The sequence below is a fragment of the Meles meles genome, chromosome 21, assembly GCF_922984935.1.
Source record: "Meles meles chromosome 21, mMelMel3.1 paternal haplotype, whole genome shotgun sequence".
Taxonomy (NCBI): Eukaryota; Metazoa; Chordata; class Mammalia; order Carnivora; family Mustelidae; genus Meles; species Meles meles.
In genome coordinates this window covers 41,535,088-41,554,434 of record NC_060086.1, presented here as the reverse complement: position 1 = coordinate 41,554,434, position 19,347 = coordinate 41,535,088, and the positions used below count along the sequence as shown (strand labels likewise).

Sequence of the window (19,347 nt, the reverse complement as noted above, 5' to 3'; positions counted from 1 at the left end):
CCCTGTATACTGGGTTAGTCATTTTCTGTGTTAAATGGGGAGATGTGAATAGGCTATTAACTACTGCAACAAAGATCTAAACAAAACTATACTGAATCCAACTCCTTCCAGATTAACTAAATCCCACAATTTCTTTAGTTATAAAATATGAACTGTTGACATCTAAAATCTACTGAAATAATGCTGTTTGTGTCAGTGATGGCTGGTTAATACACCCTGATAGTCGGACAACCACATTAAGGACTTATTTGATACACATCTTCATCTGTGCACCAACAACAGAAACCACATTTGTTCAAGAGTCAATTTCCTTAGTACAAAGTTCTCACCCTGCATAGTATGTCAGCAGCCATGCTGCAAAAGAGAGTAAACCAATCATTCATAACAATAAACTGTGTTTCTCATCCTTATATTAATTTTTATCCAGTATTTCTTAACACTAACATACTGGGCTAATATCTTCGAGTTAATGACAAACTGTGAAATCTAGCTCCATCAGTCAACACTGTAAACAGAAAGGTGAAAAAGCCATCATTATAAAAACAGCATGGATCCCATTGGTGGACTGACTCCTTCCTCCAATTTTTTGGGCTCAGAGCAGCTTGAATTACATCCAGCAAATATAATTAGGTGAAGTGTACAATAAGGCAACAACTAAAAATATGCTTCTTTTATAGTAACTGACACTCAAGGTTTTTTTTTTTAATTTTTAATTTTTTTTGGCATACCAGTCATTAACAATGATTATTCCACCAAAAAGCATCTTAATTATACTCAAGTGTATGTTAATGTTTTTATTAAAGTGCTATTTTCCTAATCTCTTAAGGAGGTTTGGCATAATCTTACAAAATCAGGAGAGTAAAGAAAAATGTAAAACCTGAATTGAATTGTGAAGGAAGCCTCATCTGAGAAGGTGACCTCACATATTGAGGTGCAGAACAGCATTTAGGGCATAAATTCTCACCTTCCCCCATACTGCTATAGGAGCAAAGCAAAGCATGACAGCTTCCATCTTTTATGTCAGCCCCATTCTGTCCACGTACCTTCTAAGACAGTCTTCCCTACTTTCTGCAGCAATTGCATGAGTAGGGGCCACATTCCCAATTTCATTCCCCTCTGTTCAGGGGAATGTAACTCTGTAACTCTGTTCAGCCACCAAAGGCAGAAGCAGGAGAGCTAATGGACAGTGCTTTCTGGTATTTAGCAAAGATCATTATATCCCAAAGTTCGCTGATAAATTTAACTGGAGACCATCCTTCTACACAATCCTAAGTCCCCAGAGATCTGCTGAAGAACAACCTACAGATGACCTCACTTTTTAATGTAAGACCCTAAAGCCCTAGCAGACTGGCTTCTCATATTGAGTGGAGACATGGGAGAGTCTAGTATGACCTTGACATTCAGAGCACAGGGTCTCAGCAGTGGATCTGCAAACAAGAAACAAGAATAACAAAAAGGGGGATAGGAGTGGGTGAGCTGGGTTAGTCTCCATTTCCCTTACTCACCAGGACTATTTTCTTGGCTCTCAGCAAGTGGTAAGAGCTTGCAGCAGTAGCCAGCATGTCTCTGTATACTCAGTTCCCAACGTGCTGTTCCGCAGAGAGACCACACCTTCCAGGTACTGCTCTCCTAAAGAGCCCTGTTACTGCTCTCGAGCTTTCCCAGTGGTAATCCTGCTCTAGTCAGTGCTGGACTTCTATACTGTTTTGGTAGAATTAAGACCGTTCTCACATCCTGTTCAAAAAGTCCATTAGAAACTGGTTTTGCTGATAGGCACACCATTTTGCTATAAAGAGAAATTGTGTACGAGTGTATATTTGCACGATTCCCTGATTCTTTAACATTAGTGACCATTCCGTTCAACCATATTTTGCTCCTCTATTTATATGTAACAGCAGGTATCTAAAGACCTATATATTTACAAGTAGTTTGGTTAAACTCTAATAGTTTTCTGTATATATTTTTCTTTGGCGATCAGGAGGAAATTTTTTTTCATCAAAATCCAACTAAAAAAAAAAAAAAAAAAAAAAAAAAAAATTAAAAAAAAAAAAAAAAAAACAAAATCCAACTAAAACCCTAAGGACTGTATTCTGTAGAGTTTGCAATCTCTGATCTGATCATAGGGATGGGAGATTGAACTGGGAGTCCTGGGGAATCTTTCTGTTGCTTTATTACCATACACGTTAAGTCAGACTTGGGATAAAGCACAAAGGCAATGAAAGGGTTCTAGGATGCGTGTGCACAGGGTAGCCTGCATGATGACCATCCTCACCCACCGATCTCAGCGTTCCTGGCTGCTTGCGGACCTAACACAAATGCAGACACATAACAGGACTGAAGAATGCACAACCTTCAGCATCACAGAGACCCAAGGTTAAATGCCAGCTTCAGCACATTGCTTTTTGTCTTCGGCAAGATACTGTCTTTACCTCTGTGGGTTTCAGTTTCCTCATTTATGAAACAAGGATAGCCCCTTCTCTCTGAGATTTATCCTGAAGATTCGATTAGATAATACATGTGAAGCATCTAGCATGTTCACTGAACAATAATTACTCTTATTCATAGAAAGGCAGGTAATGTGCTTTGGTAGCAACTTGGAGGTAACTCCTTCCAGAGAGGAGCAAGTATGTTTCTCTAGGTCGAGTCCAGGCACCAGAAAAGGCTATGGGCAGACTGCCAAAATTCCTTGCAAATGTGTCACAAAGGCCGGTGGCGTCATATGTGAGAAGGGAACTCCACAATACTAATAGCCATTATGACACCAACTTGCCCACTTAATTTGGGAATCTTTCACCGCAGGTGTAAAAGCTTTTAAACCACATCAGAAAATCATGTGTGAAATATCATTTCTTACAAATGTTACATTTAGTTATGACCCAAAAAAGGATAAGACAGATATAGACAGATTACTTTCCTAAATACTAGGTCTGTAGAACTGACCAAAAAAGAGAAAGAAAAGGAAAGGAAAGTCTCCTTCTTCTAAAACTTACTTAGAAGCTGTGTAACAAAAGTAAAGAACATCTGGGAATACTTTCGTTTTAATGAAAACTGAAGGTAAAAAAAAAAAAATCCTTATCATTCTCTGACTCATACAAATGGAATGTGTACAGGGAGTGAATTACTGAGTTATAATCCTGGCTTCACTCACTAGCTGCCATTGACTGCTTCCTCAGCTAGAAAACAGAAGTCATAATGCCTAAAGCAAGTTGTGGTGGATACTAAGTGACACGGGACGCATGTAAAGTGCCTGGCACATAAAGGGTAACTGGTCCCCAGTTTGCAGTCCAGATACTAAGCAGCACAGCATTAACGAAAACTCGCTAGATTTATATGGTGGTTTTCGTGTGGGTTTGCTGATGAACAGTGAGATGCATATACAACCGGAAACCTTTCCCACATGTGCGACATTTAAAAGGTTCCTCTCCCGTGTGGCTCTTCTGGTGGCATGCAAGCTCTGAGTCCAGAATAAAACTTTTTGCACATGTTTTGCATTTATGGGGCTTTTCCCCTCTATGAATGCTCTGATGGGAAATAAGCTCGGAAACACGAAGGAAGGTCTTCGCACACTCAGGACATTTTAAGGGTTTGAATTTTGAGAACAAGAGCAAATTCTCCCCACAGTTGCTGCAGTGTTCAGAGTCATCCTCATGGCCCTGCTCGGGGAGGAAGAGGTGTGAGGGCTGCCCGAAACACTTCACACACCGAGGGCACCGGTACTGGGTGGCGGACATGTGCGTTTGCTCATGCAAAGCCAGATTGATGTTCTGACCAAAATATTTACCGCAGTCGGTACATTCATAAGCTTTTTTAGCAGTGTGGGTTTTCTGATGCTGTGACAATCCTGGGAGCCACGTAAAACCTCTTCCACATATGCCACATGTGTGGGGTTTCTCCTTTACGTGGATGTTCCTGTGCCGAGACAGATGTGAGTGCTGGCGGAAGCTGCTGCCACACTCAGCACACTTGTAAGGCTTCTCGCCAGTATGGATCCTCCTGTGTGTCCTCAGATTGGCTCTGTGATTGAAGATCTTCCCACAGTCACCACATTTATACTTTTTGTCCCCTGAATGAGTTTTCTGATGTAAAACAAGGTATGAGTTATCACTGAAGCTTTCATCACATTCAGGACACTTGTACAAATTTTTGGCTTCTTCCCCAGGAAATTCAAGAATTTCAGAAAGTGCTCTGGTTCCTAAACATTCAGATAGTTCTAGTAATGGGGTTTGGTTTTCAATGGTAACTAATAGGCTTATGAGCCTTTTCTTGCAAGCAGGAGCTCCAGCTGCTACCTTCCTTTCTGGGTCTCCAACTCCAGTCTCGGATTTTTCTGGGTAATAGACAAGGGGCACAGTGATGGAGGAGTTTTCTGCGGCAAGTTCTTCAAATCCGCTAGACTCTAGATTCAACCCTTGAGAAGTCTCAGTCTTGCCTTCCCCTCCTGTTGATAAAACAAAGCAAAACGTAGGCAACACCCTCAAGTGGTACTGCGGAAAGAACAAGCTAATTACACAAAGACCAAGAACCCACAGAGGGCTTATCCTAGAACCCAGACACTCATACTGTACAAAATCAGGCCGGCAGGCTCCACTGACTTCCCAGAGGATCGAGTTGTTGGTGATCCTCTGAGGGGAGGAAGGGGAAAGAGGAGTAACTAAGTTAGGGTCTAGTAGGATGGGAACTAAGGGCAATCTTGGTAGATGCTGTCCAGGGGAGGTTTCCAGTTAGTTCCCTGAGTCTCAAGAACTTTTCATCATTTACGCAATCTCAAGTGACTGCTGCGCAACCATAACTAGAGTAGAGACTGGGATTCATATTTAAGAGAGAAAGAGAGCAAGTGCGTATTTTTCTACCTAGCAGAGAAGTAACATGGTTATTAGAAATAGTTTTATTGTCACCAGGAGAGTTCTTCAAAATTTCCTTACCTCTCCTGGAGGAAAGATCAAGGTAGAGCTGCCGTGCATACAGCAGCCAAAGATAAGTGGCCTCACTGCTAGGCCACTTGAGCCGACAGGACTTGAGCTGCCAAAAAACTTTCTTCCTTAATATTTTTCAAAACAGTCTTGATTTGTAAAGGCGCATACCAATATAAAAGGGGTCTTTTCCTTCCAGAGAAACAGTCCTGTGATTGCCATTGCACACTGCCTGGGACGGATTTCTGGGCTGCAGGGCAGTGTGGGAATCCAAATGACACCCAGTGTCATTTTGCTGTTTTGAGGAGACAAAGTTCAGGGATGCCAGGATGGCTAGAATTTGACAACAAAATACTGCGGACGAGGCAGGTGCCCAGGCAGGGCTGTAGACATCTAGGTAGGACCTGTTAAGACTTGGGCAGAGTATTAATCTGTAAGTGCACATGAGGAAACTACCCCAGACTGGGAAAAAAGCCATCCAAAAGGAACACAGAATGATCTTCAGAGTTCACACTACATACATAGTTCAATAGTTCATGTCCTGACAGCCAAGATGGAACACACAAGCTATCAGGCTCTATCCTCAGAAAGACATTGCCTTAGCAGCAGGTCATATGGGCCCTAGCCTGAAGGCTGCTCTGAATACAGCCTAACAAAACAAAAAAGCAAGCCATGAAAGGATCATACTAATCCCAAGTAACTTAAATGCAAAGTACAAAAAATATTTTTAAGAGTACAATGAAAGCCAACATCCAGCAACAGAATACTCACAATGTCCAGCATCCAATCAAAAATTATCAGACATGTAGAGAAGCAGAAGACTATGACCCATAACTAGGAGCAAAATCAATGAACAGAAACAGACCCAGAAATAAGACAGATGGTGAAACTAGTAGAAACAATGTTAGAATAACTATAACTATACTTCTTGGGTTCAACAAGGTAGAGGGAAACATGAACATGATGAAGAGAGAGGTGGAAAATATGAAACACGAGTTAGGATATAGTTCCAAGAGTCAACCGTAGTCAGAGACAAACTCTACTCAGGCATGGGAACATTTCTGCATGTAGTTCCCCGTATGTGAAAATGGCATAGCGCCCCCTTAAGAGTAAATCAATTTCAAATCTTATAGTAGATAATAGTAACCTATACTCATGAGGTTTTGCAAGTAAAACTGTGAATTGACTTTTGTTTTTAAAGATTTTGTTCATTTACTTGACAGAGATCACACATAGGCCAGAGAGGCAGGCGTGGGGGCAGGGGAGCAGGCTCCCTGCTGAGCAGAGAGCCTGATGCAGGGCTCCATCCCAGGACCCTGAGATCATGACCTGAGCTGAAGGCAGAGGCTCAACCCACTGAGTCACCCAGGGGTCCCTGTGAATTGACTTTAACAAATATTTGGGAAGATTACTGGGTATTGCCATGTCTCATGCAAAACCACAGTCACTGTACTAGGTAGGATTTTTAAAGAATCATCTCATCCTCTGAATACCACACTGTCATGCAAGCTCTTGTCATATCCACACAGATCAGCCAGAGGTAGGTCCCACACCCCCATACCAACATGTGAATGAGACATGGATTCCTGTTCCTAGAACTGACTGAAGTTCGGAAATGCAGGAAAACCAGCTGCCTTACCCATCAAGACCATATCCTTGAAACACTCCTGGGTAGTGTCTCTGCTGAGGGATCTCTGGGCAGGGTGCAGACTCACATACTCCTCTTGAGAAAAATACACAGCCAGATCCTCAAACAGCATTGGCCCCTGAAACAACATGAGCACCCATCTCAGGACAGGAGGCCCCAAGGCGACCCCCTCAGTTTAGGGACTGACAGGAGCTACAAACATCAGAACCATGGGAGGAAGGGGCTTGGTGTAAAAAGTTCGTGAGTACTGGGGATGGTGTTTAAATAAATGGGTCCTAAGCGTGGTGGTGGAAACTAGGAAGGAGTAAAAATGGACATAATTTCTGAAGCAGTGGTATAGGGGCCAAGACAGTAAACTGTAAGAAGTTCTAGAAGAGACTTCTAGAAAAGATGAGGGAACTCTCAGGGAGGGAAACCATTAAGTACAGATGCCCTAAAGGAAAGAAAACTGAGCAGCCCAGGAAGAATCATGAAAGGGACAGGGGTTCCAGTGTCCTCCCAACATCCTTTTGCTTCCTAGTCTCTCTCCTCCTTACACATGACACTCACTGCTAAGCTCTCTTTGGAATCATATCCAGGTCTAATTTATCAGTCTTCCCTTCCCTTACTTTATCAGTCTTCTAAAGTAAAAGGGCCTCGACGCGATTACGAATCATCTGGGGCTTTCGTTTCTGTGTTTATTCAAAAGGTGTGGGATATGCCTAGAAATCTGCAAGTTTAAGCAGCATTCCAGAAAGCCACTTGGAGGCCCTCTGATAGCCTTCTCCAATGGGCCCTACTCCCAGTTGGTGGTTCTGAAAGGAAGAATGTGATGGGCCATTTCTCCCAAGTGCCTGGTCCAGGGACAAAGACAGCTTCATCGAAGGGCTGTTTGGGCATCGGGAGCCCTCCCACCGAGACGGGCATCCCTAGCCCTCTTCCGAGGGAGGGCAGGCAGAGGCCGGAAAGTAGCGACAGGAACTGGGACCCCGAGAAGGGACCTGTTCTTACCTGGGCCCCCGGTGTCGGAAGCGCGGACGCCATCTCATGGGGAGGGAGTGCCTTCCTCAAGTGCCACACTGACTTCGAGACAGATTTCGGAGGAGAGAGAATATTCCCCAGAGGGGCCAATTTGCCTGCAAAGCCCCTCCGTGCGCTCCCAAGGCTTCCTCGCTTTCCCAACAACCCCTTTAATACCTGAGCCCAAGGCTCCTATCCGCAGCCCAGCCTCGGTGGGCCGGTCGGGTCCCACGTACCGCTCCAAGACTAGTGATGTTAGAAAGTCTCCCGCTACCCGGGCAGAAGGAGCAGAGGGCGACGCCCGACTGGCACTCTAGACCGAGAGCCACAACCACTGCGAGTCTCCCACGCTCCGCTATGCTGGAGCTGCCGGGAAAGCCGCCGGAAACGGCCCGCCCCCGTGCTGTCATTAAACTCTGCCCTGTGACTGGCCAGAGTTCTTCCGAAGGGGGCAGTCCTTCTCGTGTGTTGACCAATCGAGTCCGTTGACGGAGGACCGTTGCCTCACTGGGCATGCTGGGAGTTGTAGTTTTCCTTCTGTCTCCCGAAGTAAATATGTCCGGTTCCGCTGCCAGCGTTTCCAGGGTGAGCTCCTGCCCGCTTACCTGCGGGCCGCTAAGTGAATCGGTAGAGTGTGATGAGGTAGGGTGACCTCGGAGCGACGTAATGCTTCAGGGAAATTGGGAAGTAAGAAGACAGGGAGACTCCGAGCCCGAAGGACTATTTGGCACCGAAATGTGGTTTCGGGCGGCAGTGCCCTGTGGGCCCAAAATGGGGGTCCGGCCAGGGTGAGTGAGGTGAGTGGCCAAGAGTGCAAGTCCTAGTCTTGGCCTGAGCAGTCAAGTCCACTGTTCTGGGCGGACTGTGGGGTCGTGGAGTGAAAAGGGGTGTCTTCTGCGTGGACAGACTTCAGATCAGCTTTGACTGCGTTGCTAGGCTCTGATCCAAAGCATTTTAGGACAGTTGTGCCACAGCCGAGCTAAGCCAAATGAGGCTCAGAGCCACAGCGGATTTCAAGCGGACGTAGAGCCTTTGGCTTGCTTTGCGAGACGTGAGGCTCCCAATACCTCATATGCGACCTGTCCTATTGCCACATATTTTATACTTCATTGGCCCTGGGTGCCGTGGGGTAGGGATTTGGAATTTAAGATTGAGCTCCTCAAGCTTTGCCACTGATTGTTGGGTCATCTTGGCCAATATATGACTTTGCTTTCCTAAGCTGCAAAGAGTTCCAAATGCTTCTCCTCGGAGGGTAGTTTCAAATAAGTTGTCAGTTTACAAAGGTGCCAATTTACAAAGATGAAAAAGCAAGGCTGATGTGTACGTTAATAGAAAATAGTGGGTAAATCTCAATATATTTTTTTATTCTAGGAACACGTGCCGAACACGTGCCTGTATCTAAAAGGTTACTCAAGAAATGGTTGCATGGTTATCGAAACAGTATTTTCAGAATTGATAAAATAAGTAGTGGGAACCAGTGTACTATCCGATGGGACAGTTCCACTTGCAAGTAGCAGAAAACCCAACAAAACTATATTCAAGAGTAGCGCAGGTGCAGATTGGTTAGTTCAGTGGCTCGGTGACTCAGTCAAGGTCCCAGTGCTTCGTATTTCTCCTCTGCCATCCTTAGCATGTGGTGAAAGTGACAGTGGAATCCACATAATACATGCAGACGTGCATTGTGACAGATACCCATCCTAAACCGGTCATTATCAAAGATAAAAAGACTATACCTACCGTAATTGGTTTTGACCAACCACAGTTCACCCCCCGGCACTGGGGGAAGGACCCAGCCTCCCCTGGCCAATTACCTGCACAAAATCAGGGCTCTGTTGGAAAAGACAAAGAAGGGAGTAGAACAGATGTCAAGTAGGTAACCAAGAGCATCTGCCACAACGGACATCTGCTGACAGCAAAGAGCTAGGCCTTCTGAGAATGGGTCCCAAAAGAGGTATTGGGGGGAGGGGGTGGGGAAAGGTGGCAAAAGGACAGGTGGGAGCATAAGTAAAAATTTCCCCACAGGCTAGACCGTTCAAAGCATAAATGTTGAAGAAAAGCTAACAGCTTGGTACATAGAGGTCTAAACTGAAAGCACATTCACCTTTGACTCATGGTGGTGCTCAAGTAGTCATGCCCCCCCCCACCTTTGTGCTTATATTTAATGTTATTCTTATGTCAAGGATATCTCATTTAGGGCTCACATGCTCCTGATTTTGATTTTTTACTCTTTCACCAAGAACAAGAGGTTCTTGTGTCTTTTTTCTCCAAACTTTGGTCTCATAACAAGAAGAGAAACACAGCTTCCATTGACCAGAAGTGAAGCTTGTGGTATTAACTCAATGGATAACCAGAGAGAAAAGGTTATCTCTGAAACAGGAAAGGAAACTAAATCTTCCCTAGACCCTGTAAGTACTGAAACTAAGCAAGCAGATGAAGAAGGGGGCTTGAGAGATGGATCTTGCTTAAAGTAAAGAGATGAGATACAGAGCCCAAGACCAAGATTGAAAGAATAAGAATGAATTATACGCCCAACTTGGTTTTTTAAAAATCAGAGATGCTTGATGATATATCCACTATATGTTCAAGTAACAGATTTATTTTTAAAGATTTTATTTATTTATTTGACAGGCAGAGATCACAAGTAGGCAGAGAGGCAGGCAGAGAGAGAGGGGGAAGCAGGCTCCCCGCTGAGCAGAGAGTCCGATGAGGGGCTCGATGCCAGGACCCCGGGATCATGACCTGAGCCGAAGGCAGAGGCTTTAACCCACTGAGCCACCCAGGTGCCCTCAAGTAACAGATTTTTTAAAAAGATTTTATTTACGAGAGAGAGAGAGAGATGTGTGGGGAGAGGAGCAGAGGGAGAGGGACAAGCAGACTCCATGCCGAGTGCAGAGCTAGATGCGGGGCTCAGTCTCCAAAACCAATAGTCAAACACTTAACCTACTGAGCCACCCAGGACCCCCTCCAGTAACAGATTTTAATTGTCAAAACTCAAAAATCCTGGGGTGCATGAAGACTGCTTAAGATTTCTCTCTTTCTCTCTGTCCCTCTCCTCCCTGCCCTCCCTGTCCTCCCAACCCCGTTGACTTACACACTGTCTAAAAAATAACAAAAACAAAACCAAAAGACCTCAAAAATCCCTCTGGCACAACCTTCTGACAATCTTCTTCATTTCACCTTTAAAATATCAATAATAATCTGTATGATTAAAATTCTTTCTATAGCCAAAGATCTGTTGTCTCTCTGGAGATCACATTATCTTTTTAAAAACGAAAAATAGAGGGGCGCCTGGGTGGCTCAGTGGGTTAAGCCGCTGCCTTCGGCTCAGGTCATGATCTCAGGGTCCTGGGATCGAGTCCCGCATCGGGCTCTCTGCTCAGCAGGGGGCCTGCTTCCCTCTCTCTCTCTGCCTGCCTCTCTGCCTACTTGTGATCTCTTTCTGTCAAGTAAATAAAGAAAATCTTTAAAAAAAAAAAACGAAAAATAGAGGCGCCTGGGTGGCTCAGTGGGTTAAGCCTCTGCCTTCAGCTTGGGTCATGATTTCAGGGTCCTGGGATCGAGTCCTGCATCAGGCTCTCTGCTCAGCGGGGAGCCTGCTTCCTCCTCTCTCTCTGCCTGCCTCTCTGCCTACTTGTGATCTCTGTCAAATGAATAAAATCTTTTTAAAAAGTTTAAAAAATAAAAAGAAAAATGAAAAATAACCGTTTTTAAGAATATTTTATTTATTTGACAGAGAGAGAGATCACGTGGAGGCAGAGAGAGAGGGGAACAGGCCCCCTGCTGAGCAGAAAGCCCAATGCGGGGCTCGATTCCAGGACCCTGAGATCATTACCTGAGCTGAAGGCACAGGCTTAACCCACTGAGCCACCATGGTGCCCCAAAAAATAACTTTTTATAGGCGCATCTGGGTGGCTCAGTCCATTAAGCATTCAGCTCAGGTCATGATCCCAGGGTCCTGGGATCAAGCCCCAGGTCAGGGCTTCCTGCTCGGCAGGGGGCCTACTTCTCCCTCTCTCTCTGCCCATCACCCCCCTCATGCTCTCTCACTATATCTCAGTCTGAAATAAATACAATAATAACATTTTATTATTAGAACATTTTATTATTAGAAAAGCAGTATGTGTGCATTTTAGAAAGTCAGAAAATACAGATATGAAAAAATAGAAAATAAATGCGCCATATTCTTATCATTCAGAGATTACCATTGTTCCCTTTTAAGTATAGATATTTTCTCTGGTAAGTTTCAACATAATTTCCAGAAGAAATTGCTCTCTCAGTTTGGCGTTTTTAACATTCCCAGACAGTACTGTTTTTCAAGGTCCATTATTTAAAAATAAGTATGTTTCTGGTTCTTACGGCCTTTGTATCCTTCGTGAGATACAAATACCAATGAGAAATTGTCAGGGCCATGTCAGGATGTACCAGAAGAGCATAGATATACACGATTAGCTTTTTCTCTCAACTTCAGCAAGAGGCTTTTCTCGCAGCAATCCAGAATGCGGGTTGGGGCAGTTAGGAACCTGGGCTCATTGGTATCCGGTCTCTAATGAAGGGAGTGAGGGTTGCTGGTCATGCCTGCAGGACTTCCTGTCACAGCAAGAGGCTGTCACGACTTTGAAGCTAAAATTATCTCTAACTGGGCAGGAATTCCTTCATCAGAGAGATGCTCAAAAAAGAAAGAGAAAGCAAGGAGAAAGAGAGAAAGGGAGTAAGGAGGAAAGAAAAGAAAGAGAAAGAGGAAGGAAGAAGGAAGGGAAGGAGGGAGGGAGGAAGGCGGCTAAGGGCTCTAGGTTGGGCCTCCAGTACATTCATACTATGGCGACAAACTGTGCTCTGTGTCGACTCTAACAGAATTCTTTCTTAGTCACCGAGGCTAGAAATGCTTCCGAAGGAAGATTCTGGACCTACTGATGCTGATGGATTCTTGCAAACAGAAGCTGTGAGCAGAGGCTCCTGGAGGCTGATAAGATCTGCAGAGCCTGCAGGTGGGCACAGTGAGGACAGAGAAGGAACAGCGAATTGGAGAGTAGACCAGAAGACTACATGCTCAGACAATTAATCTCCCCCCAAAGGACCCTACAGATTGAGCCTTCGGAGATCAGGGGTTTAATGAGACTTGGCCCAGGAGTGAACAAAACAGCATGGAACGGCCAGGAGGGAAGTGATGGCCTTGCCTCGTTTTCCCCTGCAGCAGACAGAAAGGCTGTACTGGAAGACCAAGGTGCCGAGCCAGCCCGAGCAGGGAAAGGAGTTGCAGAGAGTGAGTCAAAGCTGGCCGTGTCTTGGTGTGGATCGTGTGCTCACGGTCAGAGGAAACCCACTGAAATGAAACCCATTTTATTAGTTAAGATTTTTTTTTTAAGATTTTATTTGTTTATTTGACACAGAGAGAGATCACACATAGGCAGAGAGGCAGGCAGAGAGAGGGGGAAGCAGGCGCCCCGCTGAGCAGAGAGCCGGATGCAGGGCTCGATCCCAGGACCTTGAGATCATGACCTGAGCCGAAGGAAGACATTTAACCGACTGAGCCACCCAGGCGCCCTAGTCAGTATTTCTTAAACATTAATACTGAATGATAGAGGGGGGATAGTAAAACATATGCTTTTATTTTGCTGGTAGGTGAGTAAAGGAGCATATTTTTTTATAAAGTCTTTTATAAAGTAATTTGTCCCTAGTATGCATATCATGAGGTTCAAAACTCTTCATACCATTTGACCTTATAAATCTAATTATAAGTATCTGCCTGTATTAATTGGGCATCTGATTTCATTAACTATACACAGAGACCTAAAACAACATTGGCTTAAACAAATAGAAATACATTTTTCTCTCACATTTAATTTCTGGAAAGCTGCCAGGGACCCAGGCTCCTTCCACTTTGTGCTTCCCTACTCGTAGGTATTTTCTCTCCTGACTCTCAGACTCCCGGTCCAGCGTGGCTCACTGCCCTGTCTCAGTCGCAGCCAGCAGGAAGAGGGAAAGGAGGGCATGGCCCTTTCTTTTCAGGGCAGAACTTGGAGGTTGCACGTGCCACTTTGAGTCCCATCCCATTAGCTAGAACTTAGGCACACGGTCAGAGAACCACACCCAACTCAAGGGAGGCTAGGAAACAGCAGTTATGCTGGGTAGCCCATGCCCAGCTGAAAAGCAGAGGCTACATCATGATGAGAAGAAGAAAGTAGGGACGCCTGGGTGGCTCAGTCTGTTAAGCATCTGCTTTCAACTCAGGTCAATGATCCCAAGGTCCTGGGACTGAGTCCTGCATGGGGCTCCCTGCTCAGCGGGGAGCCTGCTTCCCCCTCTGCCTGCAGCTCCCTGTGCTTGTGTTCGCTCTCTGGCATATAAATAAATAAAATATTTTTTTAAAAAGAAGAAGGAGAAGAAGGAGGAATTGGACACTGGGGACATCTGGCAATCAGTGCCATGTTATCCTAAGAAAATGTGCTGAAAATGGAAAATCATGAAGGTGTTTATTGCAGAAATATGTACAGTAGAGAAAAATTGGGAATGACCTAAAATCTAAGAATTTTTCCTCTTTCTCAGGAGGAAATATCAGAGCCAATTAACATGTTATTTTTGAGGAGTTTTACCAAATATGGGTAAATGCTAACATTAAGAATTATTAAAGCATATCAAACTGTACATAAAATACTATCGTATTAAAAATATACTGAAGAGAGCAATAAGGAGACATGCAAATGCTGCGTGATCATCTTGGGCTGGCGAGCAGAGGGTAATTTTTCCTTCTTTATACTCTTCTGTATTTTTCTTACTACAGTGAGTACGTATTACTTCCAAAACTAGTCTGGAGGTGAACTGCGTGGGTCGAAATTACTCCCCGCAGCTTAACAGCCAAACGTCATGGATTCATTATTTGACCTCTCGAGGCCTCAGTTTCCATAGCTGCAAAATAGGAACAGCAAGTGTGAATACCTCATGGCCTGCCTCGCGTTGTTAGGATGATTAAATGAGATACTATGTGACGCAACACTCTAGGATACAAGGAGTGCTCAAAAGTATGAGCTTTATCATTGAAAAGATTTTTAGGGATGCTTGAGTAGCTCAGTTGCTTGGGCATCCCACTCTTGATCGTGGCTCAGGCCTTGATTTCAGGGTTCTGAGTTCAAGATCCATATTGGCTCCATGCTGGGCATACAGCCTACTCAAAAAAAAAAAAAAAAAAAAAAAAAGGGGCGCCTGGGTGGCTCAGTGGGTTAAGCCGCTGCCTTCGGCTCAGGTCATGATCTCAGGGTCCTGGGATCGAGTCCCGCATCGGGCTCTCTGCTTGGCAGTGAGCCTGCTTCCCTCCCTCTCTCTCTGCCTGCCTCTCTGTCTACTTGTGATCTCTCTCTGTCAAATAAATAAATAAATAAATAAAAAATAAAAAATTAAAAAAAAAAAAGTTTTTAAGTAAAATCATCAGTCAGATACATCCACATAGTCCACATAGAGCTTCCTGTAATGACGTTTCCCAAGAACTTGGAAGAAGGGGAATAAGGCTGAACTCTGAGAATTAAGCTGAGAAAATTGAGATGAAATCAATTTCTGCAGAAATAGCAAGTAACTTTAAGCCAAGCCTGGAAAGTTAATCAGGCTGGGATTTGTGGTTCGGAAAAGGAACATGTTTACAGAGGCGCCTAGTCTGAGGGGAGCCAAGAGGAAGAAGAGTCAGCAAGAGTCTGGCAACCTCCTAGTGCTCCTCAGGCAAAAGAAATGTTGAAAGAATGGGACAGGCATTCCTGACAGCAGAGAAGGGTCTGCTGTGTTGGACCAGGGCCCAAGTAAAAGATCCCCCTTAAGACTCTGTTTCCATTCCTCGTACCCCCTGCTTACAAGAACTTCCTGATTAGTGATCTAGCTTCCCAGGAACCGTAATAGAGGAAGAGGCATCTAGAACAGGGAGAGGAGTATCCCAGGGACCCTTAACCATGAACAGGTAAGCCAGTATTTGGTTTAAGTCTCAGTCTTTCGTTAGCCCAGCTTCAGGGTGCACTGGCAATATACCAGACCCTCCCAGTGTTCTGGCCTGACCCTCTAAGACCAGGCCCAGTGGCCACGTGGTTGTCCCCTGCTCCCTCTGTCTTGGTTCTATAGCAGCAAGCAGGATCATCCTTGGTGACTCACATAAACCCTTGGAGCATTTTATACCCAGCGGGAGTTTCACTGGAAGCCAGATATTCGGTTCTTGGTTGTAGTGGCTTTGATCCATGCAAATGTTAATAAACCTTTCAGGAGCACAAATCAATAATCTCCCCCATCTCAAGCCAGTCCAAGGAGGCTTTTCCTCTCCCGGGGGTGCCCCCAGGGTGGTCCAGAGCCCTCTCAAGCCAGGCAGATGTGGTCTGGCATCTATAGGGCTTGCCATGAAGTGGCTCGGTCATAGTCTTTCTGGGACCCTGGAAAAATGTTTTCAGGGTCTTCCTGGAAAGCCTGGCTTTTGAAAACCAGCTGTCCTCCGGGGTGAGTCAGGACAGGATGGGCATCGTGGTCTACAGAATGGGGACAACCATACCTGCTTCTCAGAGTTGCTGGCAGGCATACAGGGTCCCCGAGGAAGGACTGTGATGCGGGCCATAGCACACGGCAGATGTTCAGCAAACGTGTGTTGGCTCAGAGTCCCTTCTCAAAGTCCGAGTGGCGACTGTTGTGTGTCACCGCTTCTGTGGAAACCCTTCTCAGGCCATCTTGTAATCACACCTCTGCTCAAAGGCAGAGAATGCGTTCCAGTGGCAATTTGAACCCACGGCCCCTGGTGCACGGGCCAGCTCTCTTAAAGCGAGGGAAGAAGGGGGGAACAGAATCCCATATCTAAGCTCAGCCCTCACCTCACTCGCATTTGCTTCTTTTTTTAAAAAACATTTTTTAAAATTTATTTGACAGAGATCACAAGGAGGCAGAGAGGCAGGCAGAGGGGGAGGGGGTAGCAGGCTGCCCGCAGAGTGGAGAGCCCGATGCGGGGCTCGATCCCAGGACCCTGAGATCGTGACCTGAGCCAAAGGCAGAGGTTTAACCCACTGAGCCACCCAGGCGCTCCACATTTGCTTCTTACTGGTGAAAATATCATATTGCTTGTGCGTCTAAATAAGATCTCTGGGAGGACACAAGGATCCTGGCAATAGTAGTTATCTGGAGAACTGGCACTTGAAGTCGAAAGAAGAAGCCTACTTTTCACCATATCTCCTTTTGTGGTGGTTCTGAAAGTTGGCCATGAGCTTGCATATTTGTAAAAAAAAAAAAAAGTTTATGTTAGGGACGCCTGGGTGGCTCAGTCAGTTAAGCATCTGACTCTTCATCTTGGCTCAGGTCTTGATCTCAGGATCATGAGTTCAAGCCCCACATTGGGCTCCACACTGGGTATGGAGTATATGATGTGGGAAACAAAGCCAAAAGAGGAAATAGATTTTCTTGCTGCTTACAACCCACTGACAAGTCCTTGAAACAGGCAGAATGACCTTCCTCCAGAAACTCAACTGCCTCAGTGCTGACACCATGGTAAGGGCAGAAGGAAATCTTAATCCACCCCCCATCTCCCAGGAGCCTGTAAGTCTACTTTAACACACATGAATTCCTTTGCAAACTTCCTATATCTCTACCCCCCAAGATATATGTTAACAATCATCCTCCAAGTACATGGCCCACTGATATATGAGACCACTGAAGGGTCTCATGACAGTTTTTATTAGGCAGTAATAAGTGACCTTTTCCTAACTATAGCTAGCCCCCTCAGGGTCATGGAAACCTTGTTTCCAAAATACATTGGAGGCTCCTGCTGTCCCTAACCCCGCCCAACTTGAGGGTATATAATCGGCCACTCCTCATGGCCCCTGTGCAGATTTTTCTGCCTATGGGTCCTGTCCCTCTGATTTAATAAAACCACCTTTTTGCCCCAAAGACATCTCAAGAATTCTCTCTTGGGCGTTGTCTCTGAAGCCCACCACTTCAAACCACATTAGAACCTACTTTAAAAAAATAAATAAATAAAAAGTTTGTGTTAGGAAATCTCCCATCCCCTAGTTAAACCCAAACAAAAATATGTTGGACACATCTGTAAAAATCTTATAAAGAGAAATATAAATGGCTAATAAAAATAGCAAAAAGTGATCAAACTTACCAAGAAATACACATTAAAACTGTGAGATCTTTTCACCCAGATGCAGAGAAGTAAGGAATAGTAATACCCCATGTTGGTGAGGACAGAAGTTTTTTTACTCTTGGTGTCAGAGAAAACTGGTAAAACCTTTTGGACAGGGGTTTGTTGCCAAATTGAAATGTGGTCAATTAGAAATACTTTTGGGGGCATTGGGTGGCTCAGTCAGTTGAGTATCTGACTCTTGGGTTTGGCTCAGGTCATGATCCCGGGATTGTGGGATTGAGCCCCACATTGGGAGTCTCCTTGGGATTCTTTCTCTCCCTCTGCCCCTCCCCCAGCTCTCTCTTTCTAAAATAAATAAATCTTTAAAAGTAATGATAATATTAGGGGCACCTGGGTGGCTCAGTGGGTTAAGCCTCTGCCTTCGGCTCAGGTCGTGATCTCGGGGTCCTGGGATCGAGCCTCGCATCGGGCTCTCTGCTCAGCGGGGAGCCTGCTTCTCCCTCTCTGCCTGCCTCTCTGCCTACTTGTGATCTCTCTCTTTCCGTCAGATGGATAAATAAAATCTTTTAAAAAAAAAGATTTAAAAAAAAATAATGATAATATTAACCAACATCCTACGAATTGTCCCTAGGGAAAAAAATAATCTGCAGTGTGTGCAGGTTTATCTACAAAGTTGTTAGTTAGAACACTGTTTAGAAGCTGAATGTGTGGGTATTGCAGGGGAAACCGTGATTGCCAGACCCTGCTTTCCTCCTCCCCAACCCTAGTCCGTCTGTTGACAGAGCAGAGAGTGGGGCCCTGGAGAGGGCATATCACCCACAGCTGTAGTAAGAGAGTAGCACCCAACTTTGTTCCTCTGGGCCAGATGAGACCCCAGGGACCAGAAGGGAGAAGTGAAATTTCTTCATTTCTGGGGGCACCTGGGTGGCTCATTCCATTGGGCGTCTGCCTTCGGCTCCGGTCATGATCCAGGGTTCTGGGATTGGGCCCTGCATCGGGCTCCCTGCACAGCGGAGAGCCTGCTTCTCTCTCTCCCTCTGCTGTCCCCCCTGCTTGTTCTCCCTCCCTCCCTCTCTCTGTGTCAAATAAATAATTACAAAAATAAATGCCTTAATTTCTGGAGAGATCTTGACCTTGGAGATTCATAGAACGGTGAGTACGTATTACTTCCAAAATTAGCAGAGTAAGCTGGGACTTGGGAAGGGAAGAACCGACCCGTGTCGATGGGGGCTTGCTGCTTACCCAGCCCGAGAAATCTGCTTACCTCCCTGTCTCCGAGGCCAGGAGAGGGTTCTACATCTGAGGAGGCAGGAGTGCTCCCTGGAGCCCTGCCTCTGCTTGGCAGTTTGGAATGCAGCTGAGCTACCGGGGTATAGATGGCTGGCTGTGCTCGAGGGTAGTACCTCTAGGTGTCTCCCTGCTTGACCCATGGCCATGAGTAGGCAAGAGAACAATAACAGTAGAGCAGAAGAGGCCTTGCAGCCAGAAGGAGGAGGAGCAGAGTGATCGCAGGCAGCTCCTGATGAAGCAACTGGAGGAGACCGACGACCACACTACCCAAATCACTGAGCCAAGAGACAAGGGGCTCACATTATTATTTTTTTTTACGTATACCAGAGCCCTGGATTTATGTATTTATTTATTTGTCAGAGAGAGAGAGCGCACACACAGTAGCACAAGCAGGGGGAGCAGCAGGC

At 45.4% G+C, this 19,347-nt stretch overlaps 1 protein-coding gene across 1 annotated transcript; it reads right to left on the bottom strand.

The window, feature by feature from the left end:
* Window positions 1–2,058: 2,058 nt before the first annotated feature.
* ZNF597 (zinc finger protein 597) lies at window positions 2,059–7,679 on the bottom strand. The gene is made up of 3 exons (XM_045993218.1): window positions 7,549–7,679; window positions 6,550–6,676; window positions 2,059–4,438 (listed from the first exon to the last, which is right to left on the bottom strand). The coding sequence occupies exons 1-3, from the start codon at window positions 7,579–7,581 to the stop codon at window positions 3,327–3,329; spliced, it is 1,272 nt and encodes a 423-aa protein (XP_045849174.1). The 5' UTR covers window positions 7,582–7,679; the 3' UTR covers window positions 2,059–3,326.
* Window positions 7,680–19,347: the final 11,668 nt, after the last annotated feature.

Excerpts from the sequence above, each read along its gene's own strand:
- ZNF597 (XM_045993218.1), bottom strand. The coding sequence starts at position 7,581 with ATGGCGTCCGCGCTTCCGACACCGGGGGCCCAG. Across the intron at positions 6,677-7,548 it reads TTCCGACACCGGGGGCCCAG|GGGCCAATGCTGTTTGAGGA; the intron begins GTAAGAACAGGT and ends ATGTTGTTTCAG. Across the intron at positions 4,439-6,549 it reads CAAGGATATGGTCTTGATGG|GAGGGGAAGGCAAGACTGAG; the intron begins GTAAGGCAGCTG and ends TTTTATCAACAG.